This window comes from Taurulus bubalis (genome assembly GCF_910589615.1).
Source record: "Taurulus bubalis genome assembly, chromosome: 6".
Classification (NCBI taxonomy): Eukaryota; Metazoa; Chordata; class Actinopteri; order Perciformes; family Cottidae; genus Taurulus; species Taurulus bubalis.
In genome coordinates this window covers 21,161,065-21,181,833 of record NC_136594.1, presented here as the reverse complement: position 1 = coordinate 21,181,833, position 20,769 = coordinate 21,161,065, and the positions used below count along the sequence as shown (strand labels likewise).

At 41.5% G+C, this 20,769-nt stretch overlaps 1 protein-coding gene across 1 annotated transcript in view; it reads right to left on the bottom strand.

Moving 5' to 3' along the window:
- LOC306738121 (E3 ubiquitin-protein ligase SMURF2-like) overlaps positions 1 to 20,769 on the bottom strand; it is a gene marked incomplete at both ends in the record, with an annotated part of 49,528 nt that overhangs the window by 19,533 nt on the left and 9,226 nt on the right. Inside the window, 3 exons of the mRNA XM_079219949.1 lie at positions 1,002 to 1,135; positions 6,341 to 6,449; positions 8,362 to 8,400. Coding sequence (XP_079076075.1) covers positions 1,002 to 1,135; positions 6,341 to 6,449; positions 8,362 to 8,400 — 282 coding nt within the window. The remainder of the gene's footprint in view (positions 1 to 1,001; positions 1,136 to 6,340; positions 6,450 to 8,361; positions 8,401 to 20,769) is intronic.

The following is a 20,769-nucleotide window of genomic DNA, read 5'->3' as shown; positions in this document are numbered from 1 at the left end:
AATGGAAATAAGAAAAGGGCTGGATATTTTTAAAAAGGAAGAATATGTAACCCAGTGTGGTTGTTCTGGTACATGTCTGACATTTTTTGAGACAAATGTGCGAAAGAATGTTAATTTGTCAGTATGTACAACAGTTAAGTGTATATGAGCGAGTCAGAATCAGTTGGAAATCAAAAAGGGCACAACACTGGAGCCGCAGTCTCAAGCAACGCAGACGGGAAACTAACTGTTTGAGAATGTGTCTGTGCAAATTCATTGCCCGTCCTTTGTATGTTCCCCACACTGTCTAGGGGTCAACTTTATGTCACACAACTATCCCACAAAAAAAAAGCATCCTTATTTCCATTTTTGGAGCTTGTGCAAAACAATGCCAATAAGTATATTTGCAGGAATTTGTTTCCAAGAATAAAAGTGTTTTGCTTCTGGACAGACAGTTGCATTGCTGTAAAAATGAATTGTGGCCATTGATTTAGTCCCAAGTGCCGGATGTCTACAGCAGGCAATATTTCTGATATGTGTGGCCTAAAGGAGTTGCTTGAGTATTGTGCCCATAAATCTCATGGCAATGAATGGCTGGCACAAAAGCAGCAGCAGGCTGCAAGCTGAGGATGGGACTGTTGAAAGAGCTACACATGTAGCAGCAGGCTATAGCTATCAAACCGCTGCAGTCATACACAACAAAAAAAAAGGCAAGGTTCCTTGAAATACATTTTTTGTCTGTTGTTGGAGACCCTATGTCTTGTCGACACATTTGTCTTTCTGAGTGCGGGATGAGTGTGCATATATGTGTGAAGAGAGGTTAACATGGCCCACTCAGCCACTTTTAAGTTATTCATTAATAAATTCTCTATTTGCCAGTGGACCCTACCCTCCCCATCACTCTTCACTAACAATCCAGACTGGCCCCAGGGTAAAGGCTATGGTAAGCATGCAGGGGGGGCATGACGAGACCAGACTGCAGCCCCACACAGAGTATGCACACAATAACCACACGTACTTACAGCCAGTGTCTTTGAGTCTGTTGATGGCGTTGGACAGGAGGCGGACGCAGCCGAGGAAACCTGCGCCCTGCTTTTTGTGGATCTTCTTGTGGTTCCATACACTGATGGTGATCGAGTCTGCCTTTCCGATGTATCTGACAGAGGAAGAGAAGCAGGGAAGGAAAACAGTTCAATAAGACCAAAAAGTGGTTTGCAATCCTGACGAAAGGGTTCAAGAACACACAATGTTCGCTGGTGTGTGCATTGAAAAGAACAGAGTAGGTCATCAACTCACAGGGTATGAACAATCAAATGAAATCATGAGCTACGACACTCAAGAAAGTTTCCAAAAATAACAAATACACCAACTAAAAGAAACAGAGTAAAAAGTGAAACTAGTATTTCACATCTCTTCAAACTAATTCTCCCCGACAGCAAGAGAACAATGCACACCATGTTTGCGGTGTAGACTTTCAGACTGTGTAATGAGGCCGATTAGCTGATTTAAAGTACCTTGTGTGGACGTGCTTGAGTGTTTGTGCAGATTAAGCGCAGCTGAGGCCAGTCTAGTCGTGGTTGAAGAACAGAGGAAGTCCCCGTGATGTGCGCCACCACTGTCTGAGACCCAGACAGCTACCACAGTAAACACACAGAGTTCAACATTCAAATGCACAATCACACAGTCACTGACACACACACACACACACACACGTAATTACAGACTAGCAGCCAGCACCAATGCCAAGCTCTATAATATGCTGTGTATCACTAGCAAGAAGTGGGGTTTCCCTACTAAACGCATCAAAATGTATATATATATATATATATATATATATATATATATATATATATATATATATATATATATTTTATGTGAGCCAAATCTCAGAATTTAGTTAATTGTTGCACTGAAGTTAAATTACAACCTGTGTGAGTGGTGGATCATTTTGTGTATCCAGTGGTTGACTCCGTTGTTGCTATCTTACAATCAGATCAGCATGCGGTAGCAGAGGTTAGCATCTTGGCACGTTCACTTGTTCTCTCTTATCGGATGCCGATGTGTCGGCCTGTGCTTTGACGCTCGTCTAGATTACGATCTACTAAATGGATAGTAGATAGCCGGTTATTATTCAAAGACAAAATAATGAAAGAGCATGGTTTTCTGCAACTGAACTTTATATTTTCTTCTGAAATAAAGACGAGTTAATTAAAGCCTTATTTCCCAGGAAATGGATATTTACAGATTAGCACCCACTGTAGGTGAGAGGTTCCAAACCCTCTAATTTGTGAATGGTTCATTCACGCCATAATATGGGATTATACAGAATATTCCAGGAAAACTGCTAATTAAAGCAGTGCTGATGTTCACATTGATTAGATCACTTTTGAAGAAGCTCTGCAAGCATTGTACTGTTATGTTTAAATTTGAGTCCCTGCATTTTGTGTGCTGTGGTGCAACTCAATGCTCTTCCTGAGTACAGTGCAGTTGTGAGATTAACAGGTCAATGTGATGCAAAGGTGTGGTGTGCAAAGCATCTTGGAGCAAAACAAGAGAACTGAAATAGCTGACGAGACAATGACTGAGTGTCTGAATGATAGAAAATAGGTAAAACATGTTATTCCTTCACTAACAATGTGCTCAGACATAACATTGCAGGTACTGAGGCAATTATTGCAACACTGCTATCGACAGCAGATTAATACAGATTGGAGTGGGTTTAACAGTCAGCACCGATTAATAAGTGGACTGCAAAACAGATAAGGGTATTTAGTATTTACACACATAACTACAGACTGGACTGACTGTGACTCCCTGTCTTCTATAGGTGGCTGGTGTTGCTCTAACAGCCACAGGGTATTTGGTGTGCAAACTGTATGCAGAAAACTGGACCATATTGCTGAACAGGACCAGTTCTCACTGTGTGACCACCATCTGAAACTGGTCAACATCCTTTATTGGCTGCATCTCCATGAAGAAAAGTGTCTCCATTTCCCTTTCAAGTCATCACCATTAAATGCATCGAAAAGCAAAAATGTTATCCATAATTCCATCAAAACATTTTCTAGGCTTGGTTTTATGTGCAAATATGCCCCAGTAAGATAAATATACCCTTGAAATACCAAATGTAATAAAGGCTACTATTAAAGTAATCTATTTCCAGATAATGTTGTGGCATTACATAACAGATACCATGAATTAGAAATGAATTAATAATGATATAATGCAAGTTATTAGAATCATCTTTTTCTTCCCCTCAAGGACTCAAGCAGAACAGTATGTGCAGGATTCACCTCGTGTTCTTGGCACGCTCCTTTTTCTATTCATGGTGTTGAATTATTCAATTTCCAGCACTAAATCTACTTCAAAAAGAAGAGCAAGAAACTCTCATATGATTCACGACTAAGTGCTGTTGGTCAAGCACGGAGACAAAACAATTAAAAACAATCTCTCTATATCGCTCTTACTCACGCACTTCATAAGGTAGTTACGGAAAAAACAAAAGCAAGGATTAGCCCTCCTAATCCTACAGACAACAGCAGAGGAGGGGAAAAATTCTTGGGTCAAATCCAGATTAGCTTTCCAGGACACACTAAATCCAGACCCGCACGACTTCCCACACTTTTTCTTGCCATGGGAACGCACATTACATTGGGATATCACAAATGAGATTTATTTCCCGATTGGATAGATTTCATATTAATGTTGGACAACATCTTTAAAAGACAAAAATAAATCAGAGTGGAGAGTCTGCAGCTCTGGCTCGTCCATATCAAGTATCTTGATCTGATTTATGTAAATTGAGTTAATGCCAAAGCATTCTTCCTCGATTCCCTTGTTCCTCGCTGTTACATTGAGCCGACCACCCCGTTTCAATTCTTCCACTTTTGGACATACGCTTCCACAGACTTTTCCTGTCTCTCATAACAGAAAATTGTGAACATTTAAGCAATAACGTCACTAAAAAGATTTCTGGCTGCAATGTAGGTATGTCTGGCAGTAGAGCTCCTCGAAGGTGGCTGGACCTTTGCAGTCAGTCCAAGACTGAGAAAGACTAAAAATACAAAACGTACTGAATATACAACCAAAACCATTCCTGTTTCCAAGAACAGCGCAAACAACTTGCTCTCTTTTAGCATTCTCCTTGGTCAACCCACGTTTTTACTGTGCCAACTCAGCGCAGACAGGAATGAAGTAGAAAGACATCTTCTGAAGGTTAACCCACTACTAATCAATGTCTGGAGTTACTCACTTTTTGATTATAGTGGGTATGTCTGCCAAGGCTTGTGATAGGTAGGCTGTAATGAAGCGTCAACTTGTTGGCGACTGCCAATGCATTTTTTTATATGGATAGCACTGCTATGGATAGCACTGCTATTGCCAATGGTGTGTTCAACCTCATATTACTGGGGACAAACCAAATCTTGCTCAGGCAGTATTTGTGAAGCCCTGTTAGTTGACACAGGCTCTCACTTAGGCACAGCACAACATGTACAGCATTTATTATGGAGTGAAGGTAGAGGGAGCAGTGAAGCCATTCGGACCGTCTAACCAAAGCAATGTGAGGAGTTTATACTAAAAGGGCTGGAAACAGATGCCAAGCATTAGCAGGCAACTTGCCAAAACCAGACCTACGTACACATTACTGCAAGTTCATGAACTTTCAACACATACGACATTTTTCAAAAGCTTGTCTGACACCGTTAGAGAGATATAACTTTTTGCAGGGTATGTATGATATGTAGAGATACAAGGCTTCTGGTAGTATCAGTGTCATGTGACAAAAAGACCCAACCTCCTAAACCTGAAGGCTGGAGATGGGTGGGGGCATTCCCACACTCATCTGCTTTCTGTGGCATGTTAGCCATTTCCTGAACCAGAGGAAGAGGCCAGGGGTCGCTGGAGGGAAACAAACTCCTCCGAGAGGGTGGGGATCGAGAAGGGAGCGAATTATGTAAAAGAGGGGATCTGAGGTTAATGTTGACAGTGCACAGGCAGCATTGTGAAACAGGTGTGTGTGTGTGTGTGTGTGTGTGTGTGTGTGTGTGTGTGTGTGTGTGTGTTATTGAATACTATATTAATTCAATTGCTTGGTCTATACATTGTCAGAGAATTAAGAAAAATGTCCTTCACATATTTGAACACAGTACGAAGACAAGATTGACAGTTTTGCATCAAAAAATGAATACCTGCCTTTTACCTAAATGATGACATTTTTATTTTATTATTTCGATATCTATCCGTTTGGGCTTTCCTTATGATACTCATTGTCATACATATGTTAACCTTAGAAGTATTCCACCTTTTCCTTTGTAATTCTTGAGCACACCTCGTTCTTACCTTTGGCTCTTTTTCTCTACTGGAAATTTCCAGTTATTTCCATCATGCTTCATTTTCCCCAAATCCCCTTTTCTAACACTGATTCCCTCCATCTCTCTCGACTACACAGTGGGTCCTTTGGGGGATCACTCCTCGTAAATGCCTGTCGACACAGACGTCTGTAAAGGGATGCACTGCTGTTGTAACTTTCCTCAGCGATGTAACCATCTAACAACAAACATGTTTTTCCTCCTGCATCCCTTTAAACTTTCCTGAAAGAGGACATTAATGCTTGTGATTCGTTCCAAACTGAACCAAAAGGAAACACAGTAATTCAAAATTCATAGATTTTGTTTGAAATAAATCATCTCATTGTATCATTGTAATCTCATATAATTTAAAGCCACACTCTAAATGTGTGTGTTGGCCAATTTAAAAGACACATTTGGCTCAGAAAAGTGTGCATTTTTTCACGAATAAATTCTGAAAAAAAAGATATGAAATAACACAAGTATTAGAACTCATTTGGGGTTCATACGACTACTTGAACAGACCTGTAAGGCCTCTAGAAGGGCTTCTCTCCCCCTAGGGGAGGAATCGGGGGTCAAAAGGCTAATATCCAAAATAGGATGAATCTGTTATCTGAGGAAGAAGGAATTCATAGCAGTACGTGTTGTATTTTCCTCCCAATAAAACTCATATGCATTTGACATTCGTCAGGGTGAGGCCAGAGGTATGTCTAAAATCTCACTCTACAAGATGTTTTGTTCGCATATAAAACAGCTCAAAAGCTTTATAGATGGGTGTCTCTGCACACAGTGACGTTTCAATCTGCATTCCTGAAACACTTGTCATGGCAGTTGCACACAGAGACATACCACAGAGCAGAACCAGCATGGCGTATTTCTGTGATAACAATACTTCCTGTACGGCTTAACATTTCCGCTGGTGTGTGACCTCATTCACAAATTCACACACTAAATGAGGCATCAGTGGTATACACAACAGGTCAAAATACTACCCAACAGCTCTGTTAACTTACAGATCATAATGTTGATTCCACTTTGGGTCCAGCGTATTTCTCACAGTATCTGTAGAGTGGCATTGTCCCGAGCCATCCACCACCACTTTGGCAAAAGGATCTGGCAACCCTGTAAAAGCAGAAGAGCAGTAGAATCCCTTTAATAAAGAAACTGTGTGTGATGATGTGAAACCCCCCCATTATATGAGACTGCAGTTGCAACTTTATCTCACAATTCAGTTATTCAGTAGTGCAATTATCTCATTTCAGAGAGACAAGGCAAGCAAATACGGTCTCTAGCCCGGTGATTTGTTTGTGTCGTTATCTGATCCACTGACATTACTGTCAAGAAGGTTTTTTTACAGCAATGTTTGGCCTGCAGGAGTACGACCAGCCTCTGAGAATTTCCTCCATATTGAGTTTTTAGCTGTTTCTCTGCAACCTTTTTACCTGCCAAGAGAATTTCCTCAATTATTTATCATGGTTGTTTATATCCACCTTAAAGCAAACGTGGACAGTGCCACATCAGTCATCATAAAAGTGCAGCAGCAGCTTGCAGAGCAATCCCCTGATGCACCCATCTTTATTATGGGGGATTTTCATAGCTGCTCTGTGGATAAGTCCCTTAGTCATATTTTTTTACAAGTTACTTGCCTTACAAGACATGGTATTGTGCTGGACCTTTGTTATGGGACCATCAGGGGAGCTTACAATTCTTATTGCACAGTTCCTCTGATCATAATACTGCTCATTAAGTTTAGTCTCCCAGACGACTCTAACAGCGGTAGTAGTATCCTGTGCGGATTTAGATACTGGCACGGTATCATCAGTATCATTCAATACAAGGCACAGTATGTGTGTGTTGTATTGCTTGCCATTTGTATTCATAGTTCTTTTCTTTTTGCATTTACTACTGCTGTCTGAGAGAAATCCCCGTTCTGGGACATTGAAGCTTTGTTTTTAACTCTACTCTTCTCTATAACTATAAGGAAAACCTTGAAACGGTATCTTATTTGGTTGGAAATCTGCCGTGTTTAACTGGTGTCCTCTGTGTGGCTGTGCATGCGTGCATGTGTACCTATGGGCACCAATACTTCAAGTCAAACCTGTTCAGTCAGCCTGATGCTTTTGTGAGACTTCCCTCTTTGTGATCAAAAATGAACTCGCTATTGTCTGTATTCATGACTTCCAAGTTAATGGAGAACCAAACTACCAGCCAAATACTCCACCTTGCAATTTAACACTTTTATTCTGGCCAATTAATTTAAAAGATGCAAGTTTCTCAGAGGAATTCTTTTGTGAGAAATGTCTCAAGAGTAGAACTAAATCACACGTCTCCTCCTACATTAATGCCAGCGACAGGATGGCCTTCTGCCCTGATCACCTAAACAGACGTTGACGAAACGGACTACACCTAAACATTAACTAGCAGGAAATTAGAAGCCAGAGAGAAAACAACACACCTATTCCTCCCACTATGACCTTCAACTATCTTTGTACGTTTGTTTTCACTTGTGTTTTATAGTCTAATCTCACTATAATGGTGCCGCACTCTTTAGTCTCTCTGTATTCTCAATAGCTTGTTTTCTAAAAGAAAGTCAGACATGGCTTGCAGAGTCTACTTTGATCAAACTGAACATATTTAGGTCTCCATTACAACTTTGCCATGTGATGTTTTTACAACCAAATGCAAAATCAGGGGATGAAATGTCTTCTTAATTACACATTGTTTATTCTAATTTAATCAACATTAAGTTGTTCTTTTTGTCCAGTTTAATTAAAGCCCTTTTCTTTCTTTTTTATGAAGTCTACTGCCTCTGTTTCCCTAGACCTGATACGTATTTCTAGAAGCATGGTTAGCGGTGGGTCCCTGTGCGTGCCAAGCCTCCTGGTGTGTAAAGCAGACAGACAGCTCCTGAGGGACTTCATTTACAGCACGGCTTCAAAAGCCAGCAAGCTGCCACTGCTGACAAAGCCCGTTTCAATGCACAAGGGAGGGAATGGGACAAGAATAGCAACATGTAAAAATAGGATCTACTTACGGAAGAAGTCTTTTTTTGCCAGGTTCTTTGCGCACAGGACTGGAAGAGAAGAAATACAGATATGTTAGTGTCAGGTTAAATATTGTATGTGCACAAATTAGATGAAAAATAGGAGATAAAAAAACAAAAACAAAAAAAACAGGCCAAAGATGGTTTTCACAAGAACCTTGGCTGTCATCATATATACATAGTCAGCTTTCAATGGTACGTCATCTTTATACCTCTTTTACCCTGCAATTACAAATTCTCAACTATTTAAAAATGATTATCAAAGCACAGTTGTAAAAAGTTGACAGTTTCTTTTGAGTGATTATTACTGCTGTCTTTTTGCCAACATATAGGTTTGTCCATCTTCATCGTCGCATCACAGGCATTGAGATCAGTCGCAAGAGTGCCTCCTTTTAAAATATTGAGTAGAGGAGCACTTTTTCCTGTCTGAAGCAAGTCCTTGGGGTTTTGCATCACAGACAACATGCAATAGCTTTCAACAGAGGCCGACAAAGTAAGAGAGTCTGTGTTTTGTCTGCTGTAGTCTTTTTTTAATCTTTCTTCCTAAATGTCTACCTCCTTTGTTAGAGGGCCTGGGTGAACTGAAGCAGGCCCATGCTTTGTTTGGAGCTGGCCAGACAATCCTGTGACAATTATAAAGCGAGACAAAGTAGAGACTGGCCCAGCAGCAACAACCTCGAGCAGTAGCAGACAAAACCAACACGATGAAGATAATAAAAACGGTGAGCATGAGAGATGCGACAGACCAACGCCTTCATCACTTCTCTAGATGACTGAGTTGGTGCTAAACTCAAAGGAAAGAAAAAGGCGTATACAACTGTGCAATCTCTCTGCAAGGGCTTCCAAACATCCATGCATTTTCTATATTCAGTACTTTCTATTCATGGTCATGAACAGGCACTTTCATGCCTCTATGAATGCAGGTACACGTGAACCCTTTTTTCCAACCGTATCACGGCCTTAGTCTCTGGGCAAAGAGTAAAGTTAAACAAAATACATAGATCTTCTTTGTCTTAGCATTATTCTCTGCCACTTCCCCTCTACCATTGTCTAATGGAGCAACAAGCCATAAAAACCACAAGAATAAATGTAAAAAATATATATTCTGCTATAGCCCGCCTCAGGTGATATCTATTATTTCTGAAAACCAGAAAGATAAGGCTTCCAAAGGGAATATTGTTCAACATTGACAACACAATATAAAACCTGTCACGACCGCTGTCGTCCTACTTGATGCGGCTGTATGCATTTTATTTTTTTACAGCAGCCTACTATGCACGCACAAGCCCCATTTAGAAAGTAAGATACATGAATATCTGTAGCTTGAAGGACAGAACTCTTATGCAGTTAAACCTTTTAACCATTTCAGATGTTGATACGAGCACAGAAATACACATTTATTACATTAAGATCCCAACGCCAAAACAGTGCTGTGCTGGAGACATCGTGTGCATGGTTTATACAATAGATCTTGTTCGAACATGTGAACTTGCCACGATTAAACAAGCACTGCTTCCAAAAAAGATATGGACAGGCCTGGGAAGCCAACCTAGTATTAAACTCATTCAATGTGGAGACCTTGACAGTGACCAAAATGACACAGTCAAGACAAATCGGACAGAATCACAACATGGAAACAGACGATCTTAACACAAACCAAATTATACTGACTGGGCTGGCGGGATGAACACTAACCATCAGCTTGTCAGGGGAAATTACATTGCCAAAGCCGACAGTATGGGCACAGGCCAAATCAGAGGCCGCCAGAAAAGCCTCCTGTGGGACTAAATGGACACAGTGTTGACAGCAGACAGGAGAAAAACAGCACAGACAGAGGCCTGAAATCTTGGCAGAACATTTGTGGACAGAGATTCCAACTAAAGAAATCATTCACAAGTTAAAATAGGTCATCATCTTAGGCCTTAACCTTTGCCTCAAAGATATATGTATGAGTCTATTTTGTCCACTTGTCTCCCAGGATATTAGCAGCAGAGGTTTAATGACAAACTGCACTATTAGTTTGGAGATGTTATTTAAAAAGGGGCCCTGTGGAGCTTCCTTGTAAACAAACAAAAGTCATGTTCACATTTGCAGTGTGTTTATCCTTGAGGTCCAACAAACATGTAGAGTGAATTTCCTTCGTTACCAAGCATTTGCAAAGCAGATTTATTCCCAGGCTACCAAACTACTTCGGAAAAGTTTTGACCCACGTTGTGTGACATTCAGCTTTTATTCTCATAGCGTCATGTGTCATATGGTTTGCTGTTGGGTGCTCACGGCTGCTGAGGAGGCAACACTGGTAAACAGCCAGTGGGTTGAACGGAGGGTGCTGAGCAACGATACAGACTTGGCTCTCTGGTTACCAAACTATGCTAATGAAGATTAAAGGATTAACCTGCACACTGCTCCAGTGTCTCAGCCACGATTGCCACAGAGGGGAAAGCCTCACTCATAATCATCAATGGCCTTTCACCACTAGCAATGATTATGATGACGAAGAGGGGTCATAAATTAGACAATGGGGCAATAATGACAACATGGCAAAGTTCAGAGATAAAACTACCGTCAAGGTTTCCATGATGGCACATCACAATATAGTAAAACAATTCATCTTATTCCAGGTTTCTACAAGGTACATTATTGACTTATTGGTGATTAGCAACAACAGGCTGTCTACGGTACTGTGAGTACCATGAGAATGTATGCAACAGCAAGATGCAAGGGAAAGCCACCCGGACGTGTATGTTCATTAGTGTGTTCAGAGTTCAGTGTTCTTTATGGATTATGAACTTCTCTTCCTTGTGATCAGGGGAAAGCCTCTTCTATAAAGGGCTCCTTGGCTCTCGGTTCAGCCTTTAGCAATTCAGCAGCACTAGGTCGCTATATAAAAAGCACCGTCATCACCCACTACTAAAGCAAAGTACAAAGCGTAATTTAAAACAAAGATAAGTTAATGAAAAATGTAGGCAGGCTGAGACATTTTCAGAAAACCTCTATTCAGCTAAATACTGCCCCCACAGATTTCAATGTCATTTTAAAAAGGAGCCCCACAAGGATTTAGATAAACATGCCTAAATATGTTGATAATCTTATCTGGGCTTATGCAGACTCTACAACTGTGGACCCTAGCATCAATGAGGAATCAAATCTCATCCCTGTGCCCTGTAGGGATCCAGCAGTGTTGAATAGCTGCCACGTGAGCAGGCAGGCCATGGTGACCCAGGGCTGGCAGAGGACCAGACTCATTCGGATCCGAACACGGAAAGCTAGGTCAACTAGGAATCAGTAAACGAGCAGAAAGCCCTGGGGCGAAGTTGCCCATAGCGTCCGCGGATCATTAAGCCCACCAGAAACCCTCATTTTAACAGTAAGAGGAGAGGCAATACATCTGGCTTGAACACTTTTTTGGGAGGGGATTCTGCAAGGACTTTTCCTGATGCCTACTGTGAGCGGAAAAAGATTTAAATTCATTCCCGACCTATTGGATGGAAATTAATCAGAGCAACATTCTTATTTTATCACCAATTTTTTATAAAATGGTTTCAAAACATAATGGCGGTTATAAAAACAGATGAGTCATACCCTGAAGTTACAATTAATCCTTGTATATTTGGTTGCACTTTCATTATAAGCAATCCTGTGTGGTTGTTGAATACTGTATGAGCAACAAGGTCTCACAACAGCATCCTTATCTGGAGAGAGTTCAGACAGCTGATCTTCCCACCAGCTTAAAGATATTGATGACAATCGCAATCCCTGTAACTTTACTAAAGCCAGATGAACGGTTCTCTGCCATGTCTCTGGTGTTGATGTGACACTTTCCAACATCCATGCACAAGAGCTCACATTACAGTCCCAGTGAAATGAAAAATACACTTTAATCTTGTGTCTGTATTAAGTGTTCATTTATCCCAAATAAAAAGCATTCAGCATCTTGTGTAATTCAAATCCCTCTCTTCTCTTTTTAAAACGGTTTCAAATGTTTGATGACTCATCCTCCACTCGGGTGTTTACAGCTGTACACCGCTCAAATATTCTGTTTTACTGTGAAATACGTAACAGCACAGAAACTTAAGATGCAGTGCATTTCACTGTGACATTGCATTTTTTTCCTAAATACTGCCGATTCCGTCATTGACCACCCAAAGCTGCACTTGTGTTAAACCAAGCTGTAATAGTAGTTAAAAGGTCAAAAAGGGGTCAACTCTGCTCCATTGTTTATCAAAAGGATTTGAAACAGCTGTTGTTTTGGGACCATTTGTAGGTGAGTCACCCCATTACACAATGTGAAACAAGCCATAAATCAAACGCATACACTAAAACCAAGCCTATCCATCTCAGCAAGTAACGTGCTGTGATAATGCCTTTACCACTGTCTGGTCGCTAAAGGAGGCGGAGTCAGACAGCGGCCTGTCATTGACCCAGACAATATGTCCTTGGGCTGCAGCGGTCAACCATAGCTTCCTATCTCCAGGGGAACTGGTAGAGTACCGTTTAAGGCCACACCTTTATTGAGCTTGCGAACCAGCATTTGAAGACATTGAAAGTAGAGAAACTATTTATGACGTCTCAGTGCTTTTGAATATGTGCAAAATATTTTTTAGGCTAATGACTCACTGTTAAATGTTTTTAAAGATGTAATAATCTACATGTGTGGATATCACACTTGCCTTGTCGCCTCATGTTAACACACAGGGCACTAAAGAGACGAGTCGGTAGTCTGATTCCCTGTGAACGGTACACATAATAATACTTTTAGTTAGGGTTGGGACACGCCCCCGCTTAATCAATTGTTGCATCACACCAGCCCTGAATGTCTGGCAGTCATGACATCTGTGTCTCGACCCTCCGACTTTGAATTTGAGAAGTAGATGAGTATGGGCACGAGATGCCTTGTATTCCACTATATGAGTTTGATTGACTCCCCAAACACCTTTTACAGTGTGGGAGAATCGTCTGACCCTGATCTTAAAATTGCTTCAGTCCTTACTGGCCATCCGTGTATGTTGTGCAGAAGTGTAGCCGCTCCTCTGTGGTCGCCTGTCCCCTAAACATAATGTAGTATTGTAGTATTACACATCCCTCTGAAATAGGGTTTATGCCAAATACATTGTAATATTCATACATCAGTGCAAAATGATGTAAACTAATTATATTACGTATTACAAAAAGCAAGGCCCTTAGCATTCATTACTAAATATGCACAGTGGGCCTCCGACCACAAAGAGGCAGTTGGAGGGGGGGGGGCTTTGTCTGGTCCGTCTGTCTGAAAACAAAAGGTCAGGCTAACGGGTAGCATTAGTTCTGGTCAAAGGGTGAAAGGTCTTAAACAGTCAGGCGTGAGGGTGCCCGTTGTTTTCTCATGGGAGTCTCCATTTGTAATGGATGCTTATCGCCTCACGCAGTTCGTTGGGAAAAGGGGTAGTGGTTTGGATAAGTCAGTTGTTCAACTCCTCTAAACCCAAAGATGATGCTCTCTTTGAAAACTGCGTCACTGTTTGATGGATCGGGTCATTTAGCTTGATACTCAGTGCAGTGTCATTAATTTTAAAACAAGAACAAATGCTGCTGTGAACGCTATCCCAGAGCACATTCATGAAGACACGTAATTCTGAGTGGTTTGCATTCATGGTGGTAATATTCATTCTGAATAAGAATTGAAAGCTGTGTGAAAATGTGCAGCACAAGAGCAAAGGTTGACAGATACATTTTAAATTCATAACACAAAAAAAAAATGTGTGACTGGTTAATGGTATTAATGCATAAAGGAGCGTATTTTGAGCGAGGATAAAGCTTGATCAAATGGCCTCAAGGTCCTGTAAATTCATTGTCGTGGGAAAATTAGATTTTGTCTGTGAAGAAAGGGGATGACAAGACAAAAGGACATGGGCTGCATTCAAGTGCACACTAGTGTATGATTTGCACTGGACCACCAGCATGCCTCTAGCCTCTTGCACTCTGTTAACATTATCAAGCCACAGAGCTGGGCTGCTCTGCCCCGAGACCAAAGGGTTTGCGGTCAGTAGCTCCAGTAGACGATTGCGTGATGCATGTGCACTGCCAACTCCACGGTCAAGTGTAGCCATTTTGTGGTCCATTTGTTCAAGTAATTCTCTGACAGCGCTATAAGGACAGGAAAGTAAACCTGAACTGTATCAGCATCCAGTTGCTGAGCTTGGCTGCTGATACTGTCATGAAAAAAAACAGTGTGCTTGAGAGCAGTGGTGATTCTAGCATCTTTTAATTTCACCCGCATTTGGTTCTCATGCTGCATGAAGACAAGTTATTACAATGTGGTCATCAGAAATGTTAAAATGGGAATGCACAGATGTACGTAACTGAGTGCAATTAAGTTCTTTTACCTTTTTGGCAAAACAATCAAAGTTAAGTAAATAAAAATATATACCGGTATATATAAATCAACCAATCAGTAAGTGTCACTAACAAACCATTAGTCAAATTAAAGTTGTGATCCTAAAAAGAGATTATGTCAGTTTAATGCTTTTTCAGGTCTTTAATCAACACGACTCAAAAAAGTGTTACCAAATATTAGCTTGGTCAACAGTGTGGGTGAGGGCTGTTTAAAAGGAAATGCTCAACACACTGGAGTGTGACTTTGGCTGTGTAGGAAGCCCAAAAAGAGTCTCAGTTAAAACCCCTCAGGGCGACATCATTCAGGGTGAAACGAGGCGTCTAGTCTTGCAGTACTTCAAATATTGTTTTGCAGAACATCTGTTTCTTTCCAAAACGCCTTTAACTAATTTCCAACTAAACACAAGACAATAACAAACAGGTTTAATGACCTGACAGTCAGAAAGAGGAACTGGAAACATATCCTGGTGGAGCTAAATCAAATGCAGCTTAAGCTGAGTAGGAGAAACGTCAAATGTAATTCATGACCCTTTGAGACATATTAACAGTTCAGGTTGTGGTGTCAAGTTTGATCATTAACTAGATCATTTCAAACTCCACTTTAATGGAGTGCATAAAGCCATGAAGTTGATCATGGCTCTTTCCAAGGGTATTACTGCTTTTAGGTCAGAGACATGCAATGACCTAAAAAACGTCCTGCCTATCCACAAGCATGACGTTATGATAACAATGTTTTTGAATCAGGTAGGCGCCACTGACAGAAAATTGTACCAAGACACATCAAAGTGGGAAGATGAATAATGCAAGGGGAAAAGTCACACACTGAAGGAACATCCATATGTTTTTAAATCTAAGTTACCAAGTAATGAAATGTGCATGTGGCCCAAGGCCAGAATTTGATTACCTTTGCACACACCCTACCTGATGCCAGCCAACGTGGGCTCTGTGCTTCACTGATTCCACAAGGTCTCTACACTTTAAAGACATCCTGTATTTCTGGAGCAGCATTCCTTGATTTGACATCAGCAAAAGTAATCTTACCGAGACCAAATAGGCCAGGATTGAGACATAGTAAACTTCTCTCTTTGAGAATTTTAAATTATTCTTCAAATCTCTCCACCTTAAATATGGACGGGCAAAACAAGAGCCCTCCTACATTTTGAGAAGGTAACTGATTTTGGAGTAAAGGAAACCTTCAAATAAAGAAGAAAAAAAAAGAAATCATATAACACACCCACTGACGTCCCCTGACTCATTAGTGTCATTCAATCAGATTTGAAAGGGAAGGCCCACAACCTTGGCCGTTGCTCCTGTTATGACTCTTGATACGGCCCCATGCTGTCTCATTCACAGCATTGTTCAACAGTTAAACAAAACACTTCCTTTTCCCGTCCTCACGCCTCCCTGGCGGGCTCGCTCCCTCACTAGAACACACAGTACATGTTGGAAAGATGTCAAGCACAAGTGCACTGTGTGTATGTGACCAACTGCATGCTCAGTACACACTGCAAAACATTGATGATGTAGTATGAATTAGCATTTATAGGTATCCAAAACTGGGAAATGTTGCCTAAATGGGGGATCTATTTTACATTGTACTTCCTCTGGAAAGCCATTACTACATTTCCCAACCTCTCACTCTCAGCCTTGCTCCAGCCCAGTGAATGCTCGGGATGCCAATTATGTCATTCAATTGAGAGGCCAGCCGTCTACAGCTGACACTCCCCTTCCTCTCTGCTCCCCGAGGAGACGGCAACAATCTGGAGTCAGGAATCTGGAGTGGAACGTAGTCACTACACAGAGGAGGAGGGTTGGTTTCGAGAGGGATGAGAAGGTAAGGACGAAATGTTCATCTGGAGGCATCTACGGTGGAATGGAGAAGAAGGGAGGGGGAATGTGAGGAGGGTGGAGCGAGGTCTATCTAGTGTCACAAATCTGTGGAATGCAGACAGTCGAGGGGGGAGGAAGGGAGAGCGGTGGGAGGGAAAGAAAAGGGAGACGTTAATTTGGACCAGGGAATTTTGATGGTGATGACATTCTGGCAACAGTGGAAACTCTGAGGGAGGAGTAGCAGGGATGGCGGAAAGAGATAAGGGGATGTGAGAGGAGGGATACAATAATGACCAGAATATAGAAAGGATATAGTGTGTACGTATGAGATATTCAGCATTTGTCACATTTAAATCAGTGAAATCTCAAAGGTTGGCTGTCTCAAAACTCAAAGTGATTTGTTCGCATCTTGTTGGATGACATATACCATCCCATGTGTTATTGCCATGCTTTGCCATATCTAGAGTCATCTCATCCATCAAGATGTATGCGTCTCTGAAATACAGGGGACACCTTTTGTGAGTCTTTAATAAATGCTTCTATAAACAACACTATTAAAAAAAAGATGGCCAAAGATGGATAGGAGGTGAACAAAGGTAATAAAATAAAACAAAGTTTTTAGGTGGAGGAAAGCTGCCACATAATGAACAGATGGCGAGTTGTGATGGTTGGAAACCAAAAAAGAAAGGTGACATAAAGCCGAGAGGAAAAGGATGGAGGGGGGGGGGGGTACAGAAATAAAAGAATTAAGGTGGAGGAAATAAGCCGGAGGGATTCAAGCTCATCTGAAGACTGAGTCACAAAGTAAATGAAAAATTCATACGGGAAGCTGACACTGGATGTAGAGACAGTCAGGTGTAATATCATAACACAGGAAAGTAATTCCCATGTGACTCATTAGGTACACTAACAGTGAGTCAACATGGGAAGTGTTTCAGTCACTATCAGCTTGGCCGAGTGCATGCTGTATCAATTAGTTTAATCAGTAAATACATGAAATGGAGGACATGAGCTAGAAAGTCATACTAACTGTATAATCAAATCACCTAAGAATCCGAGTATCAGTGCGTGGAAGTATTTTGGGCTCTTCATCAGAATTAAAAGCCAAGATAAGGCGGTTTCTTCCCTTTAAAGATTGTAGTGCGTATTGGGCTCAAAACTGCAACTACTACCTGCAGCTGTTTGCCTAACAAGTTCACATAGTACATTTGAGTGTGCACGTTTATTACCATATGGGTGCCAGGATTCCCTTATTAACTGTATATGTAGCCCAATTAGCCCTTAGAAACAAGGGAATGAGGGATGACGGGGAGAGGAAGATGACGACCATGATTATGTGGAAAATAGTATTCAGAAGTTGTGGTGGGGAGGTGGAGATCTAGAGAGCGCTAAGAGGAGGAAAATAGAGCAATAAAAGAGGAGAACTGCAGTGATGGAAGAGAGGATAGGGACAAAGAAAAGAAGAAAGCTGAGAAATATGTGAGGAAAATAAAGCGGCGATGGAGAGGAGAGGGGGTGATGGAGAGAGGCAGAGATGAATCACTGGGTAATAGATCATGTTATCTCTGCATCCCACAACTACTTTGGCTGCAAACCTGAGCACAAAAAGGGACAATTCACTATTGAACAGCTGGTTTCTAACGTAGACTCCACAAAAGCATACAAACACTTGATATGCGCAGAGACATATTTGGATTTCTAAAGGCCGAGACTGTAAAAATACATAAAATCAAACCTCCATCGGTCTCTTGTGTATGTTGGTCCATGCCAACAACAACAACAAGTTCCACATTAATAATCTAGTGTTCAACATCCAGTGTTTTGTCAGACAGTTCAATATGACTTATTGTCAAGATTTGTTGAACTTGTTCAAATTGAAATTTCTCCGTATCACATACTGCCAGCATTGCAGTTTTTTTTTAAGCTTTGGCCTTTCCACAGCTTTTCAACCCACACATCCATGTTTCAACTCTACATCAGAAATGCCCCCGACACCGCTGGATCGAGTATCTGCGAGTACAGGAGTATATGCACCAATAAGATATTACGGTATCATAATTGATCAACTAATTTGCGCTACACAGGAACAATAAAACATGACACTCGCTACCCGATCCGTTAGCATGATGTGCTCGTTAGTGGTGCAACGATCATAAAACTCACATAAAAGATTGTATTTTCTTGGATTAAAACAAATCTGGTCATTATTAGTTTCGGTTATCAAGTTCGTCGGGAAGGAAAAATGGTATTAAATCATCTCTAGAATGAGCCAGTGCAAACTGGCAAATATGCTTGTTAAGACTATAGTGAAAAGAAACTGAATTCTTCGCAGTCTGCTGCTGTCCCAAACAAATAGTGCGCCATATAGACTCTGCCTGCTGTTGTAAATGGTTCACAGAGTTGTACTTGAATCTAGTCTATTTTAGTCTTCCGACCACTCAAAGCGCTTGTGTTGTACATATGGAAGTCCATATGTACAATATGGCCAAGTCACTGGGGAAGTGACATGTCATTAGAACTTACACTAAATGCCAGTTGTACCTAATATATCTCGAGTTATGCTGTTTTTCTATTCACTATCCTGTTGACAGAAGAACAGGTTGTGAGGAGCAACCTCAGAGGCAAGTGGTTAGAAGTGTGAGACAGAATGGTGAGAGACAGGCAGCTACTGTGAAGACAGCGCAGTGTGAGCGAAGGGGCAGTGTTGGCCACGTTTCCCGTCACTCTGAGAATGAATGACACCGAGAGAGGTTACTTTAGGCTGCAGTAGTTTTCCTCATCTCTGTGTACATATAAATATGCAGCTACACCCGGCACAGTTTGACGGTGGAACCGAGGGCTTTTTGTTGTCTGTGGGTGGAAAGTGGTGATGTGTGGCACAGGAGGACATCTATAACAAGACAGCAATAACCTGACAGTGACCAAATATAGTTTATGTGGACTGAATTGATCCAACAACTGAACATCTCAGAAGATATTACTTAAATAAGCATTGGTTGCATAAAAAACTATCAACTCTAAAGACAGTCGGCCATTGGTGAACACCTGTCGTCCCACTCTTTGCAGGGTGTCCCGCCCCGTTGGCACTAGACAGCCCTTGTTGTTGTGTTTCTGCCGATTCAGCCCGTTAAATGGCTGTGGAATCCGTCAGTAACAGAAATCACTCGGATTGGCTGTTCATCTTAAGAAAATCAGTGCAAGAGAAATGATATGGAAGTGAAGAAGGCAAGCAAACGATTAAAGTCAAGAGGGCACAGATAATGGGTGTACAAGAGAACTGGATACAGCCCCATTCATTCCTATGAAAGTTGTTCAGTGGGACATAAAAAGGCTTGTATATCCACCGTCTGGTCTTACGTTCTCTCTATTTTGTATGATGAATACAGACGACCGCCACCAGCTGGTACAGAGTTAATTCCTCTCACACAGGCGCAGAACGTACATGCTAGTTGGACGTTGGCCGTAGTCTTTGCTTTGTGTTTTGATCCAGACATGAGCGATGTGAGGCAACGCTGCTCGTTCTTTGATTTGTCGGCTTTGGGCCTTTATTCACATTTTGAAACAGATCAGGCCCTAATTACTGCTATATTGAGAAACGGATTCAAACTGTAAGTTTGTCATCCAGTAGCTGCAATGCCATGCATTTTGCAAAATGTTGGCAAATCTTTGACAATCCCTTATATGAAGAATAGCCTTTAAGGATGCAATATTGTCTCTAAAATCACTCTAAAAATAAGTAATTCCCTAATTCAGTAGTCATATCAAACATGTGTTAGTGAATGAGGGGTCAAAGCTGTTACTTCTCAAGCAAGATAGGAAGCATTGAAGCAATCATCTTTCATCATTCTGGACCTTCGTAAACAGGTGGGAAATCCTGCCCTTATTGTGATGATGTTAAAGAGACACACCGGCGCCGTCCGAGCAACTCGATCCTCATCTCCATGATTAAAACTACTGCATCACTCACGTCCCCTGACTGTCTCTCTCCCACACTGACACTGAAAACAGACTCGGAGAGGGGGATGCAATTTGAGTGGCAGTGAGCGTCAGCCTGTGTGTGTGTGTGTGTGCGTTTGCGTGTTCGTACAGTAGACATGCTGAGTGGTCTACCAGACACACACACACACACACACACACACGGAGGTGGTGGTGGACAGTCTGACCGCAGAAACAGTAGCAGGAGAACAGTAAGGGGGA